The 16,615-nt window shown below is 41.9% G+C and overlaps 2 protein-coding genes across 13 annotated transcripts in view; one reads left to right on the top strand and one right to left on the bottom strand.

Moving 5' to 3' along the window:
* Window positions 1–5,156, bottom strand: part of DNAJB4 (DnaJ heat shock protein family (Hsp40) member B4) — a 46,494-nt gene extending 41,338 nt beyond the window's left edge. The window contains exon 1 of one of the 2 annotated variants that reach the window (XM_090050435.1): window positions 5,019–5,156. The gene's annotated coding sequence lies outside the window, so the exon portion shown is untranslated. Of the gene's footprint in view, window positions 1–4,846; window positions 4,977–5,018 lie in introns of those variants that run through there. The other variant, XM_090050434.1, reaches the window with a different exon arrangement.
* Window positions 5,157–5,252: 96 nt separating this feature from the next.
* The window catches only part of FUBP1 (far upstream element binding protein 1), a 34,181-nt gene continuing 22,818 nt past the window's right edge, over window positions 5,253–16,615 (top strand). For 5 of the 11 annotated variants that reach the window (XR_016442774.1, XR_016442772.1, XR_016442773.1 and 2 more), the window contains exons 1-11: window positions 5,254–5,463; window positions 6,344–6,434; window positions 7,431–7,493; window positions 8,253–8,291; window positions 8,951–8,990; window positions 9,590–9,639; window positions 9,738–9,809; window positions 10,051–10,108; window positions 15,952–16,114; window positions 16,197–16,295; window positions 16,409–16,510. Coding sequence is in view for 7 of the 11 variants with exons in the window: in XM_090050414.1 (XP_089906540.1) it covers window positions 5,350–5,463; window positions 6,344–6,434; window positions 7,431–7,493; window positions 8,253–8,291; window positions 8,951–8,990; window positions 9,590–9,639; window positions 9,738–9,809; window positions 10,051–10,108; window positions 15,952–16,114; window positions 16,197–16,295; window positions 16,409–16,510 (891 nt within the window). In the remaining 4 variants the exon portion in view is untranslated. The other 6 variants (XR_016442771.1, XM_090050412.1, XM_090050413.1 and 3 more) reach the window with 5 other exon arrangements.

Raw genomic sequence — 16,615 nt, 5'->3', positions numbered from 1 at the left:
CCTAAAGAAAACTGAAAAGATGTTCAGAGTTGCACTAAAAAAGAACAAAACTGGTTCTATACTACAGTTTAGGTTTTATTTACCATTAGATTAGAATAAAAACAAAGGATATTAACTCTTTGCCAAATAAGGAACAGCAAAAATTTCTGCTGTGAACATGCAACTACTGTGCTTACATAAAGTAGATAGATGTCTGTACTAGATATTTTTCCACAGTGCTTCTGTCCAAATCCTACCCACATACTGCTCTGACTCATGCAGCCAGACTCATATTTAAGGCTGAAGTAAGGACAGCATAAAATTTAAATGGTAAAAACAAAGCAACATTAAAAACAGTATGTGGAGAAGTTTCTGGCTGTTAATTAATCCCATCAGTGGAGCAGTGCCAGTAGGGTGGGTTGTGTGCATGGGCCACACCCGTGTGCCCTGCTGGTGCAGCCTGAAGACACACTGTAGTGTTTGGGGGGAATCCCAGTATAGCAATCTGATTTATTATCTGGCCAGCAGACTCCCCCAGGGGCCAGAAGTTTAGCAGTGGAGGAGCAGTAGCAGCCCCCCAGCTCTGGGAGCCATGGCAATTAAATGTTGCCACCACTCCCCCATCACCAAATGTCTAGACCTTTGGGGAGCCTTGTTTCTCACACAGAACACACACCCCAACTTCTACCTGCTAGTAATACAGGATGTGTAAAAAGATATTGAAGGAATAGCTAAGCAATTATTTTAAATAGCTCATTCTGTTCTTCAGTCTTCTAATAGTTACTTATAGGAGGTTTCCATTTTTTCATATCAAAGTAAACTGAGAAACTGCTTATTGTTAATCCGCAAAAGCAAACTTAGGAACACCATGTTCTCTAATACAAGATGCCACACCACTGTCTCTAATATAAGACAGTATGCACTGCATACCCCAAGCCATAATTAGGTATCACTTCTTTCTCAGGCATTTGGAAACAAGGAAATTAAATTATTTGTGATCCTTCCAGGATCGCAAATGTATTAGTGGTACATATTAGGCTATGATCAAGGGTATGGGGCATTTCTTTCATCAAATGTTTATATCCACTTTATATAGTCCAAGTAGGTTTATATGTCAGCACTCTAGGCAGCATGCTCAGTATGCTAAAGTTCCACGAGGAGATCAGAAACAACTCCCCTCTACACTCGAATTCTTCATTCCTTTGACCTGCCAATGTATTGGCAACTAATTTAGAATTAGCTTAGGTTTGTCTACATGAACTGAAGTGTCGATATAATTCTCTATTTGCACTTGAAATATACAGTCATTTTTCAATCTGGCAATTTTTCCAGAAATTAAATTTTAAACCCTCCACAAGCAACCAATTCCCGAGAAGAATACAGTATCCCCACTGCAACCATGCCCCCTCAAAAAAAAAAATTTTTCTGGAGGGGGGCAGTGGATTGGGGATGCTGCTTTGTTCTGATACTTCTAATATCCTCATGGAACTTGAGCATACTGTGCATGTTAAATGTTTTTCCCATACATATATATGGGGTTAGTCACTGGAGAAGCAATCACTGTAGCATAACCTTTATGTACTGATGAGTTTTTGATTTATACTGAAAAGAAGAGACTTATACTATGCTTATTTCAGAATTGTCCATTATATTAGGGATTATTTCCACACATGCATATGCATTATGGTTTTTACCACCCATTTTGTTTTTTGTTTTTTTAATTAAACTGCCTCCAGGAAGATTTTGATATATAAATTATACATCTGGCATATAACTAAAAAGAAACCTGGGCTCAAAAATAGAGAGATCAGTTTCTAAAAAGAAATGAAATTTGCTAAAAATATGCAACCTGTGGAGGCTTAAGTGCAGATAGTGGGCTAGATAGAGGTGGACTAGATAGGGATTATTCTGCCTGGACTATGCAGCTAACCCAAATGACCATGAAGTCCCTTCCATCCATATTTTTCTATGGTTTAAAAAGCAAAGTAAAATTCTCTGCAATCAACGTTAGGCTGGTTGCTGGATATCTGAAAGATTGTCAGAAGTGCTATAGAACTACTTTTTGCCATCAGTTCCTAGAGGAAAACACTTATCACTACAATGCATAAGTAATAATCACAGGAAATGCAAATAACCTTCAAGGCAATCACACAGAAGTATCTATCTTTTGACAGTTCCTAATCTATTTCTGAATATTTTTTATTGTAGGTTTTGCCACAGTTTTCAATGCAAACCAACTGTGTATCTTGCTTACGATGGTATTTTTAATGTTATTAATACGTAATTTATGTGAGAAGGAATTTGTAGTTCATACTGTTGACTTGTTTGTCTGCAAACAAGTCCCAGTTGCAAGAGAAGGAAAATCCCTTGAAAGCCATCATCTCAACAAAAATGGCATTTAATAAGCAGATTAATGTGCAAGAGAAGCACTAGTAGGGACGTTAAAAGGAATCTGGGAGAAAGATCTCTATGCTAGAATCTATCAAGGGAAGTATAGATGAAAGCCACTAGTGACAAAGAAACTGATAAAAGGGGAAAAGGTTCATTGGATCAGACCAAGAAGTTCAGAGAGGGGAGAAAAAAAAAACAAGAAACATTGAAATATTTAAGTAAGAGTGTCTCTGCAATTTTCTTGATCTTATATATCTGAAAAGGCTGCAAAGGAAAATAACTGTTGCCACAATTCTCAGGACTCAGAATAAATCTTCTATTCTTTATTCAAAAACCTGTACAGCCAGACACACATGAAAAACCTTACATTAGAAGGGGAATTGCTTTGCCCTCCTAAAGGAATGCATTAGCATAAGGTATCTGTGTGGAATACCAGACAGGGATTAGTAAAATATTAAAAGACAACCTGACTGGTGTTAAGGAACCTACCTGGAGAATAGGTTTATTCAGTACCCATGCCAAAAATAAGAACAGAGTAGGCAGTGATACCATTACCTCAAGTTTCCTCTTATAATTCCTGGCATTTATAACTCCCTTTCATCAGCAGATCTCAAGTAACTTTACAAAAAGTATCATTATCCCTTTTCATAGGTAAGAAAATTGAGGAATAGAGATAGTGGTATAAGGAAGAGAATCGAGGTCTTCCAAGTCTCAGTCCAGTACTCTAGCCGTTAGACCACCATTAACTGTTTTTAACATTCAAATGTGTGGGCAGCCAATAGCTTCTGAACTTGCACTTTCAACTCACCCAGCACCCCAGGCTGGGTCTGGGTGCAGCAGTGGTGGGATAAGCAGTGACAGCCGTGGTGGTTAACACAGCCATTGCTCATCCCCAACTGTCAATGCATACCCCTAAAGGATACCCTGGGGCTGGATGCCCCAGGCTGGATGCTGCTGTTCCATAGTCCAGATCAGACCCACGAGCTATACATTTTGCTACTAACTACATAAACTCCTTTTCACTTGCCAGAGCAAGAAACAAGATGTTCTATTTTTAAAATAATTTAATCCAAAACATTTAGCCAAAAACCTTTTAGTGTTAACAGCTTTTTAACACTGAGTTTAGGTAAATTTTGAAATGAAAACCCGGTTTTGAAAAAAAGCTAAGTACTTTGCTGCAGAAATAGAAAAATGAAATAGTTTGGGGGAAAAAAGACAAAGTTTCAGATTTTTTTCCCTCCACCAAACAACCTCCTAAGCTTACAGTGTTCCAATTGAATATAAATAAGTGTTTTTAGCAAGAAACCTTTTTAGGTGAAATTCAGCTTTACTTACCAGCAGATGTTACACTGAATACAAGCAGAGACCTTTGAATGTTGCAGTAATTAAAAATTTAGTCTCAAGAATCACTTTTAAATAAGTTTCCCATTGTAATTGCCTTGAAATTAGAAGGCAGAGAGGCCAATATGGAACTGTCTCTTTCCACCTCCCTGGAGTGAAGTTAATTAGTAAGTGTATTTAGGAAGAGACACTCTCCTCCACACACACACCCCACCCCCCATAAAGAAAGAATGGTTCTCTTCATCATCTGCTCATCCTTCCTAGAATTGCAAAAAGCCTGTCACTTTCAGTACACATTTTTCATTTTCCCTTCAGTTACACGGTTACTACAACAGAGAGGAAAAGCACATTGGACAGGAAGGTCATGAGAAGTTTAGCTTGTAAGGGTGCAGACAGAAGTGCAGCTCCCCACTGTAACTCAGAAGGCTTTTCAGGAAGCACTTTAAAGGACCCGCTGAACCAAACAGAAGTTCACTGTTGGTTTCAGGGGGAGGGCAATCAAATACCTGGCTGATGCCTGCAGCTGGTTTCCCCTAGCAACAGCCCCTCCTCTCTCCCAGCCTGTCCCTGTTTCAGAAGGGGAGGGCCGAAGGCCACTTTCTATGAGCTCCTCAGCCCTCCAATACACCAACCTCACCCTCCAGCAGAGGCTGAACAGGCCGGCTTCCTCTGGTCTCTTCCCCCCTCCCATTCTGAAGACAGCTGAAGGCTGGCAGGCGGCACAGACAGAGGTTACAAAAGATGCTCTATTTTGAAGCGCCTTTGTCTGACCCCCCCTCATCCGATGAGGGAGTCCAATTTTCACCTGATCGGCCATTTTTGAAGCTGTCTGCAGCCGTGCACTTGTGGTCGGTCATGGCTGTCAACTGCTTTCTGGGGCCAGAGCAGGCGAAAACTATCACTCCTGTCTGCACCCCAAGACAGGGCCAGAGCCCGCAGCGCTGAGCTCGGCGCCCCGGGGCGGGGAGGGGCAACACCGCGCTGCCAATGCTCGCGGGACAGTCACCGCGCCCGAGACACTAGCGCTCCCGGTCCCGGGAGCAGCGCAGGGACGGGACGCAGGGGCGGTGCCTGTACGGGGCACGCGGCAGCAGGATGGATGGATGGATGGATGAACACCCGCCCCGCCACCGACCTCCACCTCCGCCTCCGCCCACGCTGCTCCGCTCAGCTGAAACTGCCCCAGCCGGTTCCCCAGGTCCGCCCCGCTGTCAGCGGCTCCGCGCATGCGCTTCAGCGCCAGATTTCCACAGCACCGCACGTCCATCTGCCAGTCTCGCGAGATTTCTCCCCCCTCCCCCCATCACCTCGACAGATTCCCGCCCCTTAGCGCGGAGCATTCTTCGATCCTGTCTCTCGGCACAAATCTCGCGAAGCCGTTCTTCTCATTCCCATTCCGGGCCTCTTGAAGGACGTCTCGAGATCAGACCCCGAGGAAGTTACGCGAGATTTCCTCTCCCGGCTCACGAACCACTAGGAAATTTCGCCCCACCCCTCCGGGGGGTCTCGCGAGGTTACTTCCCCCCTCCCCCCCCCGAACACGATGCCGCGCAGGAATGTGAAAGGCTCCCGCCCGCCGCCATTTTCTTTCTTTCTTGGCAGGCAGCGAGCGGGGCAGGAAGCGGAGGCCGAGCGGCCATGGCGGACTATTCCACGGTGCCCCCTCCCGCTTCGGGCGCGCCCGGGGGAGGCGGCGGCGGAGGCGGAGGGGTCAATGATGCCTTTAAAGACGCGCTGCAGCGGGCGAGGCAGGTGCGTAACGGGGCGGCGGCCTGTGGGCAGCGCCGGCCCCGCGGCTCTGGGGCCTGCCGGCGGCCGCCGACCAGGCCGCGCAGCCCGAGCGCAGCACGGGGCCCGCTCCCCTCTCTCCCCGCGATGCGGACGGGGGCCCGCGGCTGCCGCAAGCGGGCGCGGGCCGGGGCTGGGCCCGGGCGCCCTCCCCTGCAGGCGCGGGTGAGTCTCGTCGCTTCCCCACACGAGCAGCGGGGGGAGGGGGGTTTGCCTCGCCCTTCCCTGTTTGGTGCTGGGGCCGCGCGAAGCGGCGCCTGGAGGCACCTCCCGTCTTAGTGGCGGGCCCGGGCCTGGCCTCGAGCGGGCGTTTTGTGCCTTGCACGTTGGGTCACTTTACCCCTTGCCACCAGGCGGGGCGCTGGGGGACTAGCGGGGCGGAGCAAGTAGAGGCCTTATTGGCTTGTGTTTTAAATCTGTTGTGGATGCGGGGAGGAGGAAAACAACGTGATCCAGGGCTCGGGGGCAGACTGGCATAGCTGCAGGCTCTCTGGGAGAGCCCTCGGTGCCTGGTGTAAGGTGCGGTGTCACGCAGGGTTTGTGCAGTAGTAGGTGCAGTACTGCTCTTCTCCACCTTGTGGGGGTAGCATCCTCCTGTTTGCACCACAGTCCTTTAAAGGCATTTGTTAAAGTCATTATTTGCAGGAGTGCTCTCCAAGGTGACCACTTCCGGCTTTTGTTTTCCCATTCCTCCACCTGAGGGGCATGGTTGTTTTTTTTTTAATGCATTCTTTGAAAGCATGAGTAATTTCAAGCAAAATCAGGACTTGCATTTCTGATATGTTACGGGTAAAACAGGTATCCCCTGTCTGTTGTTACATGACTTTTTTTCCTTTTTATTTAGATTGCAGCAAAAATTGGTGGAGACGCAGGGACCTCAATGAACTCAAACGACTACGGTTATGGAGGACAAAAAAGACCTCTTGAGGATGGAGGTATGTGTCAATACATGGAACTGTCACCATATAATGTTGCTTTGTTCAGTGCTGCAGCACTGGATTACAGCTCCTAGGTTAAATTTCCTGGATTGTACCGTGGTTTGATCACCCTTACAAGTTGCACGTTTTTATTTCAATGGGGATTTTTGTTTAGAAGTTAGCATGCAGTGTAGTTGGTGACTTCAAAGTCTGTATAAGCATATTTTACAGCTTAATTTGTTCCAAATTAACTACAGTAACAGACAGGAAATTATGTGGGCAAAATAGGTAAAAACAAATTGTCAGCGAGTGCCTGTATCTAGGTGTGCTGTCAAAGTCATTTGCCTGCTGTATAAGACTGGCAGTAGTTTGCAAATTTTGCTAATGTAGAAGGAGATTGCCTTTCAGATCTACATTGGCTTTAATCTCTAATTTAATGTTGCCTAGGGAGAAATAGTGCAGCAGTTCTTAATTATTTCTGTATAACGGTATAGGACTAAAATCTTCGGTTTGTTAGACTTCAGGAAAGCTTCTATTTGAAATATTTAACTTGTGAATATTGATGATATCCTGTTGTAAAAACTTTTAATTTTTTTGACTTGTCTTACATGTTACAGTAATGTTTTTACCTGTAATGTATAGTATGCTGGATTTTTGGTGGTTTGGTTTTTTTTTTGTTTTTTGTTTTTTTGTTTGTTTTTTTTTGTTCCTTAGTAAACTAGTAGTGTGAACTTAACAGGGTTTGATTCATAATACACACACTCTCACACACACAATACTTACTAAAATGAAAGGAGAAATTTTGAATTTGGAAGTGCTGAAATATGTTCTAGGTCTTTTGTGTATGAGCTCTGACTTTATTCCATTAAGAGGATTGTGACTCAATCTACAGGACTTTGTCCTGTAATAATGTGGGATTTTTCCTATTATAATAGTGAGGTTTTTGATTTTCAGAAATGAGCTAATGATGCTTCAGATGATGTATGTAATGTATTCTTTTTATTTTATGTGTAGATGGCTCTTGGACAAGTCTGAGCAGTACAGCACACTGGGAGGGAATGCCCTCTCCTTTTAAAGGCAGGAATTTTTATTTATTACCTGTGTTTAGTATGTAAACATAAAATAAATTAGTGGATCTTTTTAAACAGGTGACACAAATACATCTTGGATCATGTCTGAGGTGTTGTGCATAATTAATAGCTTCTTCATATGAATTTGAATATGGGGTGGGAAGGAAGCATCTGCATCTTTTCAGATACAGGTTATCTATGCCTTTTTTATACCTTTATTTGTACAGAGAGGTGTTTTGGACAGTAGTGATGTAGTTGCTTTGGTTTAGCTTTTTTTTTTTATTTAAGCCTTTGTTCTGAAACACCCGATATTGGAACAGGAATGTCGTACCGTAGTTCAGACTGAGATTACCTTGCATTGTTGCATCTTACATTTGATGTTCTACTTAGATTTGTGGTTCTTTTGGTTTTTACTGTAGAAGCATCATTAGCTTGAGCAGTCAGTTATTAGTAACAGAGCAGTTTTAGTTAACTGTCAGTAATTGAGTATACGTTAAAAATCTACAGCGTGTTCTAAAAATTGTCTTTACTAGGCCAGTGAACAGATACGTGGTAATGCCAGACTACTTTCAATTATGCTAACTGAATGCTGAGTTCTCATAAGATTCTTTTTTTTTATTCAGATGATCTGCTCCCTGAAATTCCAGGGGGGGGAAGAGATTAAAATACACTGGAAAATTACAGTTCACACTGAAGGGACAGCCATTAGATTGACAGGTTTTTTAATTTAAAAAAATAAAAAAATAAAAACATCTTAATTTTACAGATCAACCAGACGCTAAGAAAGTTGCACCTCAGAATGATTGTAAGTGGGTTTTTTATTATTATTTTGTATGACTAAAATGTAAACAAGTGTAAACATTTTCACAGTAACAGTTTGGCATAGTATTCTGATAGATAATGTTTGAACCAGTGAGATCAAGGTGACATGAGGGAGTCTTAGTTTCTTGAATCATTTTCTTTGGTATGGCTAGGGCAAGCAACAGCAGAGAAGGTGCAGGTTAATTAAAGTTGTATGTTGAGGTTTGATGGCCAGCTAAGTGGATTACGTCAATCCCTCCGTGATATATATGCAAGTTCAGGACATGAATTTGAAGTTGGATTACTGATGGCACCTCTCTGCATGTGCAGTTCAGCGAGTCCTTGATGCTCCACTTGTTCAATAAATAGACATACCATCCCTGTCCTGTATGAATGTGGTTCAATATTTACGTTGGTTACGTTAGTTTCTTGAATAAAAATAAGCGTTGTCTAGCCAAATGTGTTGTTCCTTTATATCCTGCAATAGAGTTGAGTCGGTAAATTACTCATTGGCTTTCTACCTTTTTGCGACATTTCTGTAAATCCTAGTTTTATTGTATATAGCTACAGATAGTTAGCTTATTAGTGGATTGCTTTGGTGTAATTATCAAATGTTTTGCCATTATCTATGACTTAGACTTAAAAACATGCGTTTCTTTGTAGCTTTTGGAACCCAGATGCCACCGATGCATCAACAGCAAAGGTTGGAGCTATAAAAAATTTCTGATTTTGGTTGTTGCTTCATTTGCTCTTGGGTTTTTAGCGTTTTGTTTTTTGTCTTGATGCTCTTTTATGAAACATCTTCTGAAAGTCTTCCCAAGTTAACTGTGAAAATTAATAGCTGAGAGCCAAATTTAAGTGCATGGGATGCCATTTTGTTGACTACACACACATTTTTTTTTTTTTTAAACTGTGTGGGAAGAACAAACTCTCAGTATTTTTTTTTTTTTCATCGGTAGACTATCCCATAAACAAGCAAACAGTCCCCTCATCCCTGCAATCATTGATTTTCATTTTGCTTTGTAGAACTAGATTGTGCTTTTGCCACTATTTATATTGAAGGGCTTTTAAGTTAAAACTGACAGACTTCTTAAAGTAAAAATGTGTGCACTGGGCTGTTGTTAAAGTTAGGCAGAGCTAAGTAGGTTTCTCAAAAGACTACAAGGTAGTTATGTAAATTTATCTTCATTGGCAATGGTTTAAAGGTAGTCAGTCTGTCTTGACAGATGAAATAATTCTCTGAATTGAAAACCAGTTCACCATTCTTAGCAAATGTTTTCTGTTGCATTTCATCTTGTTCAGATCTGTAATGACAGAGGAGTACAAGGTTCCAGATGGAATGGTTGGATTCAGTAAGTAACATAAGAATAATAACACTTCAGTTGACATCTTAAAAATATTGTTGGAACTAATTATATGCATCTTTTTCTATTACTTTTCTCCTCCAAAGTAATAGGCAGAGGAGGAGAACAGATCTCACGCATACAGCAAGAATCTGGATGTAAAATACAGATAGCTCCTGGTAATTATTTTCTTTGAGGTTTATTCATTCCAGAGGGGTAGGTTTAAAATATAAGTTGATGCTTTTCAGTTAAATATCTTAGAATAAAGCATATTTTATCCACATGTGCACAACAGGCCTAAATCTTGTGAGAAAGTGACTGTATTTGAGTGTTAATACTCAGTCCAGCTAATTTTTATTAATGATCATTTTTCAGTTCAATAGAATTGTTAATTAAGTTTTTATTTTACAAACATTTTAGATAGTGGTGGCCTTCCTGAAAGATCTTGTATGTTAACTGGAACACCTGAATCTGTCCAGTAAGTAACATAAACATCTATTATGTTTTAAGGTCTAAACATACAAGTGTATCCTGTGAATTCTGTATAGTGTTGGGAAAATATAAACATTCAGCTGTTTCTGTGTGTTAAGGAAAATATCACTGTATGCATTATAGTAGTTCCTGGTTCCACAGTTAGCTCCAGAAGCAAAGTTTAATAGGGTCAGGACATAAATTTCTTAAATGAGAACTACAAATAGCTAATAATACTTAACTTCAGTAAGGCTTTCATCTCCCACAGCATTCTTGCAAGCAAACTGAGGAAGTATGGGTTGGATGAATGGACTGTAAGGTTGGATAGAAAACTGGCTCGATCGTTGGGCTCAGAGGGTAGTAGTCAATAGCTTGATGTCTAATATGCAGTTGATATCAACTGAAGTATCCCAGGAGTCTGTCCTGCAACTGGGTTTATTTAGTATTTTCATCAGGGATCTGGAAGATGGCCTATTGTGCACCCTCAGCAAGTTTGCAGATGCCACCATGCTGTTGGGAGTAGTAGATATGCTAGAGGTTAGGGCTAGGATTCAAAGAGACCTCAATTAATTGGAGGACTGGACCAATAAGATCGCATCATGATTAAAGGACAAGTGCAAAACAATCCCAGGCACCAGCACAAGCTGGGGACCTATTGGCTAAGCAACAGCTCTGCAGAAAAGTACAATAAACTGAATACAAACCAGCAGTGTGCCATTGTTGTGAAGAAGGATTAGTAAGAGTGTTGCTGTCAGATTGAGGAAAGTTATTCTTCCCCTCTGTTCAGACTGGTGAGACCACATCTGGTGTACTGTGTTCAGTTTTGGGCCCCCTGCTGTGGAAAGGATGTAGACAAATTGGAGAGAGTCCAGTGGAGGGCAGTGAAAATGGTTTGGGAGCTGGGGCACATGATTTATGAAGAGAGGCTGAGGGAACTTGGCTTACTTAGTTTGAAGAAGAAGATCAAGAGGGGATTTAATAGCAGCCTTCAACTATCTGAAGCATGGTTACAAGAAGGATGGTGTAATCTTTTCAGTGGTGTCAGATGACAGAACAAGGATCAGTGGTCTCAAGCTGTAGCAAGGGAAGTTTAGGTTAGATATTAGGAAAAACTCTCCCACTAGGAGGGTTACCCACTGGAACAGGTTACCCAGAGAGATTGTGCATTCTCTATCGTTAGAGGTTTTTAAGACATGGCTTAGATGATCTAGTTGGGGGTGGTCCTGTTCTTTGAGCAGGGGGTTGGACTAGATGACCTCCTGAGGTCAGTCCCTCTCAACCTTAATTTTCTATGACTGTACAGCTGATCCATTTTCATCTGGTGTTGATCCATCTGTGCACTAGTTTCACAATGAGAACAATCTATTATGGTGATGGGGCTGGCTGTACATTTGGTAGGGGAGAGGGAAGTTGGTATGTGCTGAATACAATAACTTTGTGAAATCTTGCTGTGTTGTGGGGATTCTGTAGGGTTTGGTGATATTTGTAACTAGTTACCTTGGTATTTTTCTTCTACAATTAATGTAATAGTAAGTGGAGTTTGAGTCTATTGTTCGGACTTAGTTTTGTTTATAGTATTCCATCATGCAAAATTTGGAAGAAAGCCCAGTCAACATTTTTAAAGGGCCGTATTGTGTCCTGTGCCCATCTTGGGCAGCTCAAGAATAGCTTCATGATGCATGAATTTAACTGATCCTTGGTGAACTGACTGAACACTCAAGCTACCTGGACATGAACTTCATGATTTTTGTACTGAATACACAAGAGTTTTAAAATAATTCTAATGGATTTTAATAGTTCTGATACTTGTCTGTGTAAAAATAAATACACAATATTTGACCCATCTAGCTGAAATTAGATATAGAGAATAGGGGTGTACCCTGATATCAATGGCTAATATTTAAGGAAGCATATCAGCTGATACCAATCTGATTTCCAATATAGCTGCCTCCAGCTTGTAAGAATTTGCGGGGTGGGGGGCGGAATTGATGCTGCTTGTGGTGAGGGAGAGGGCAGGTACTGCCCAGGTGGGGGGTGGAGCCATGGCTCGTGGGGGCGGCTCCCACTGCTGCTTGTACCCCAGGAGGGCATGGGAGTGGGGGGTCATGTACCACCAGATCTGTGTAGGGCGGGCTGCAGCTTCTCAGAGGGGGCTGGACTCGGAGGGGGTGCCGGCAGCACTGGGAGGATGCTGCATCCACCCCAAATTTTGCTGCCGCTCCGCTCCCAGTGCTGCAGCCTCCCGACACAGTCCCAGCTCTTCCCAGTGCATTAGTGGAGGTGGGGCATTGAGCCAGGGCTTTGGCTGGTGCCAGGAGCAGAGCAGTGGTGAAATTTGGGGTCGATGCAAAATCCTCCCAGCGCCTGCTCTGAACCCAGCCCCCACTGAGAAGAGCCCTGTGAGAGTGGCAGCAGCAGCGCTGGGAGAGCGGGGATTGTGGGTGGGGGGCTACGACAAATGTTGGGGTGGCTGCAGGACACCACCGCCCCCTCGTAGACCTCTCTATCTATACCCTTAGTAATAAGCTTTCAAAATTAACATTTTACTAGCATTAACATGAATATTGAAAATTTACAGGCTGTCTTTTGGTTTATCTCCAGCTCAGCGTAGAGTGGTAAGGGAAAAAGAACTGTGCTTGAGTTTCTGCACAGGACCTAAATGGGAGGGAGTGGCTACTAAATTTCTGGTTTCAGTTCTTTGTAAGGTTTTGTGTTTTTGATTTTAAGTGTAAGCTTAATTCTGAGTTTTGTTACTCATGACATATTGGTTAATTCAGATTCTTGTTGGGATTTGTATTTTCACAATTACTCATTTTATTTTTATTTTATTTTTCTACCTTGTGGGACTGTCCTTTGTGTTGTTCTCTCTTGCTTTCGTGTTTTGCATATGTAGGCCCTGGAGTTTCAGCTTGCCATAGTTAAACCCTCTGTATTATCAAACTCGTCTCCTTATCCATTCTCTGCAAGTTATAATACACTTCTGGAAGATAAGTGATTTAAAAATAGACAACATAAGGCATGCTGATGTGTTGCATGAGGAAGTGTTTAGCGTCACACACACATCCATAAACTACAAACCCAGAGACCCATGGCTCTTACAGACCACCAGCTTTTTTCACTGGTTGCTTATCAGAAGGGTCTCAGTGGTGGTGTTGCTCTTAATGGCCCAGAGAATATAGGAAAAACAAGGTTTTTGTTTTTTTGAGTAATATCTTTTATTGGGCCAGCTATAAAGTTTAGCAAGATGTTAGACAAGTTTTTGGGCATACTTTTTCATGTCTGGGAAAGAAGTAGTTACAGTTTAACCCATAGGTATCAAACAGGGTCCATGGGCCGGATCTAGCCCACAGAGTCATATCTGGTCTGTGGGTCGATGGCAGTCCTGGTCCTGCATGCTGCACAGAATATAAGGGTGGTCCAGGATGTGCACTGCATGCGATGCCCTATTGGGCTGGCCATGTGTGCTCTCTCTGGGACAGTGCAGGAATCGGTGTTCAGAGCCAGTTTAGCCCACTTGCTGGGCTTGCAACTTGCTGACATGCAGCATCTGGTACAGTCATGGGGGGGCAGTGCATGGGCTGGAAGTGGCACTGCATGTGATGGCCAGATCTGTGCTGTCTGCAGCATCAGGTCCAGCCTGTGTGCCACAGGGAGTGCAGGTCTTGTGTCAGCTTTGTATGCTGTATGCACAGTGAGCCCCAAGGTAGCTCAACCCAGCGGGCCACATCAGTTTAATATCTCTCCCAACCATCGAGTTGGTCCAGTAAAAGATACTACCAAACAGAACTTGCTGATCAGTAGGACTGAGAGTGTATAATGCAAGTGAGAAGACATTCAGTAGAACCTTGTACCTAACTAGCCACAGCTAATGATTACCTCCCTTCCACTTCAGCTATTCAAGCAGATGATGCTGCCACCACAATATTCTGGAGCCTGGGTTCACAGGCTTATTTTTAACCTTTCTTGATCCATCTGCTCCAAAAACATTATAGTTTTGGAGAAAAGGTCTCCCTCCCTATACCTTTTCAAACACAATAGCCCCATATTTTTCTTTCCATGCTACTAAACCACCAAGCACTAACAGAGGAGTAGCTCTGAACATATGGACATAGGAAACTGAGGACAAAATGAAGAGAGGAAAAGTGGAGTATGCTTAAGGTGTGTTTGGAGGTAACAAAGAGACTAAAAGATTTAAAAGAAAAAGGTGGGAGGGTAAAGCTTATGTAGTTGTAAAGATCTTAGGTTGATTTTATTTGGTGAAATGAAATGCTATTTAAAGCATATTTTACAAACATCTATACTTTCTTTAAATAAACTTTGCTCTTGATCTATTTAAAGGTACAGTATAACCTCATAAATCCACACACCCCCTGGTGTGGAGGGAGAAGCTTGCACATGGCAGGTGCCACCATCATCCACCACCCCATGCCACCACTGCAGGTGGCTGCTGCTCTGGGACCAGCTGCCACTACTCCCTGATGAAGCGTATTTTTAAAAAGTGCTAGATTTTTGAAAACTTAGGAATTTTGAAAACCAGATTTATGAGGCTATACTGTAATTCAGCTCTTGCTCCAGATTGAGATTGATAGCCCTCAAACAGGACAGCATGTATCCATTCTGTATAAACAAGTGGTTGGAGCCGTCACTGATACTTGGTTCACAAATGACAGATTTGCAGCATGATACCAGCTTCATCTGCACCTTCACCTGAAGTCTTACTAGTTGCATGGGCATCTTGCTGCACTTTGTTCTGCTTGTAGTCATCTCTGAAAAGCATCTGAAAGCTTCAGTTTATAATGAAGTAGTAGCCTGTTATTCCCAAGTAGGGCAGGTGTTGATTTACTCCAGTTTTCTCTTAATACCTATTGTTTCCAGTTTAACTGAATTCTTTTCTTGCGTATCCATAACTGTTTCTTTTCTCCTCCTCCTCTGTCAACAGTTCACCAGCCTTTTTGTCCTGTTGGCTTTGTAATTGATGTATTCAATTTTATCGACCAGTTCTGATGATGATAATTTTTACAACATCTCTAAAAACTACACACTTTTTCTTCTCCACTAAATGAAACGCTTTGTTATCATATTTTTGTTTTTTGGGGCAGGAAATGCATGTTTACTTCTTTTTCAAACTTTGCATATATTATGGTGAATTTTTAATCCATAAATTTCTGAAAAGTTGCAGTAACAGTACTGGATAAAGTAATCCTTTTTGTTTGGTCAAGTGCCCAGTCCTATCCCAATGTGGTGTTGTATGAGCTAAGATTGAAGTCCTTTGTTCCAATTTTTTTTTAAGGCATTCTAGTGATCTAAGATGCTTAGGAAATGGGTGTTCTCAGTTTCTAAATAAATTCATCCTCAGTACCTTCCCAGGGAAAAAAAAAAACCTCCTGGATCCTCTGTTGTCCTATTATAATTAGTTGGTTGAGTGACTATTTTATGTTTATTCTTGATAGTTTGTTGTGGCTGTTAAATTATATATTGTTTTAATAACATGGTGGTGATGGTGTATTAAAAATCTTGTATGAATCTTGGATGTTTGAAAGTTCATTTTTTCATGGTGGTTCCTGTGGGTCAGTGTCCATGCTACTTTCCCATCCTTTCGAAAATTCTTTTAAAAGAAATCTGCCACAATTATATTTCTTCTAGTACTACACTCAGCTTTATGATATCTGATGTAGTGTAACAGAAGGCAGACTGACAAAGTATCTTACAGAATTTGACAAATATACTCTTCTGATATCTATCTGTATGTGTGGACTTAAAAATAAGAAACAATTAGAAATGGTTTTATGCAGCTTTTCCCAAATGGAACAAGTTGCTCTTCATAACAATAGTGTCTGTGTCTCTTCACAGGTCTGCAAAGAGATTACTTGATCAGATAGTTGAAAAGGGCAGACCTGCACCTGGCTTTCATCATGGTGATGGACCTGGAAATGCAGTGCAAGAAATTATGATTCCAGCCAGTAAAGCAGGGTTAGTTATTGGGAAAGGTGGAGAGACAATTAAGCAACTTCAGGTACGTTTTAAACATTTAAGAGTTAATATTTCCTGTCAGACTTTGGAATTCTGCGGAAACTTATATTTATGTTGTCAAACAGGAAAGAGCAGGAGTCAAAATGGTCATGATTCAAGATGGGCCACAGAACACTGGCGCAGACAAGCCTCTTAGGATAACAGGAGACCCATACAAAGTTCAAGTAAGATGGAAGTGTTCAATTCTTCCTCTTTTTAAAACTTTTTTAATGTTCATCAAAATAACGAAATGGAATCTAAACTGTTTTTTGCTTTGTTTTGTGGGGTTTCTTTTTAGCAAGCCAAGGAAATGGTGTTGGAGCTAATTCGTGACCAAGGTGGCTTTAGAGAGGTGCGCAACGAATATGGGTCAAGAATAGGAGGAAATGAAGGGATAGACGTAAGCATGGTTGAAACTTGTTCGCTATGTATTTTGAAACCTGTTTTTAATACCAAAAGGTAGTTAATACTAATAATAACTTTTAACTAGTGTTTATGATATGTA

The sequence above is a fragment of the Crocodylus siamensis genome, chromosome 5, assembly GCF_052110815.1.
Source record: "Crocodylus siamensis isolate JL-2025a chromosome 5, ASM5211081v1, whole genome shotgun sequence".
In the NCBI taxonomy this organism is placed as follows: Eukaryota; Metazoa; Chordata; order Crocodylia; family Crocodylidae; genus Crocodylus; species Crocodylus siamensis.
This window is presented reverse-complemented; position numbering and strand designations above follow the sequence as displayed.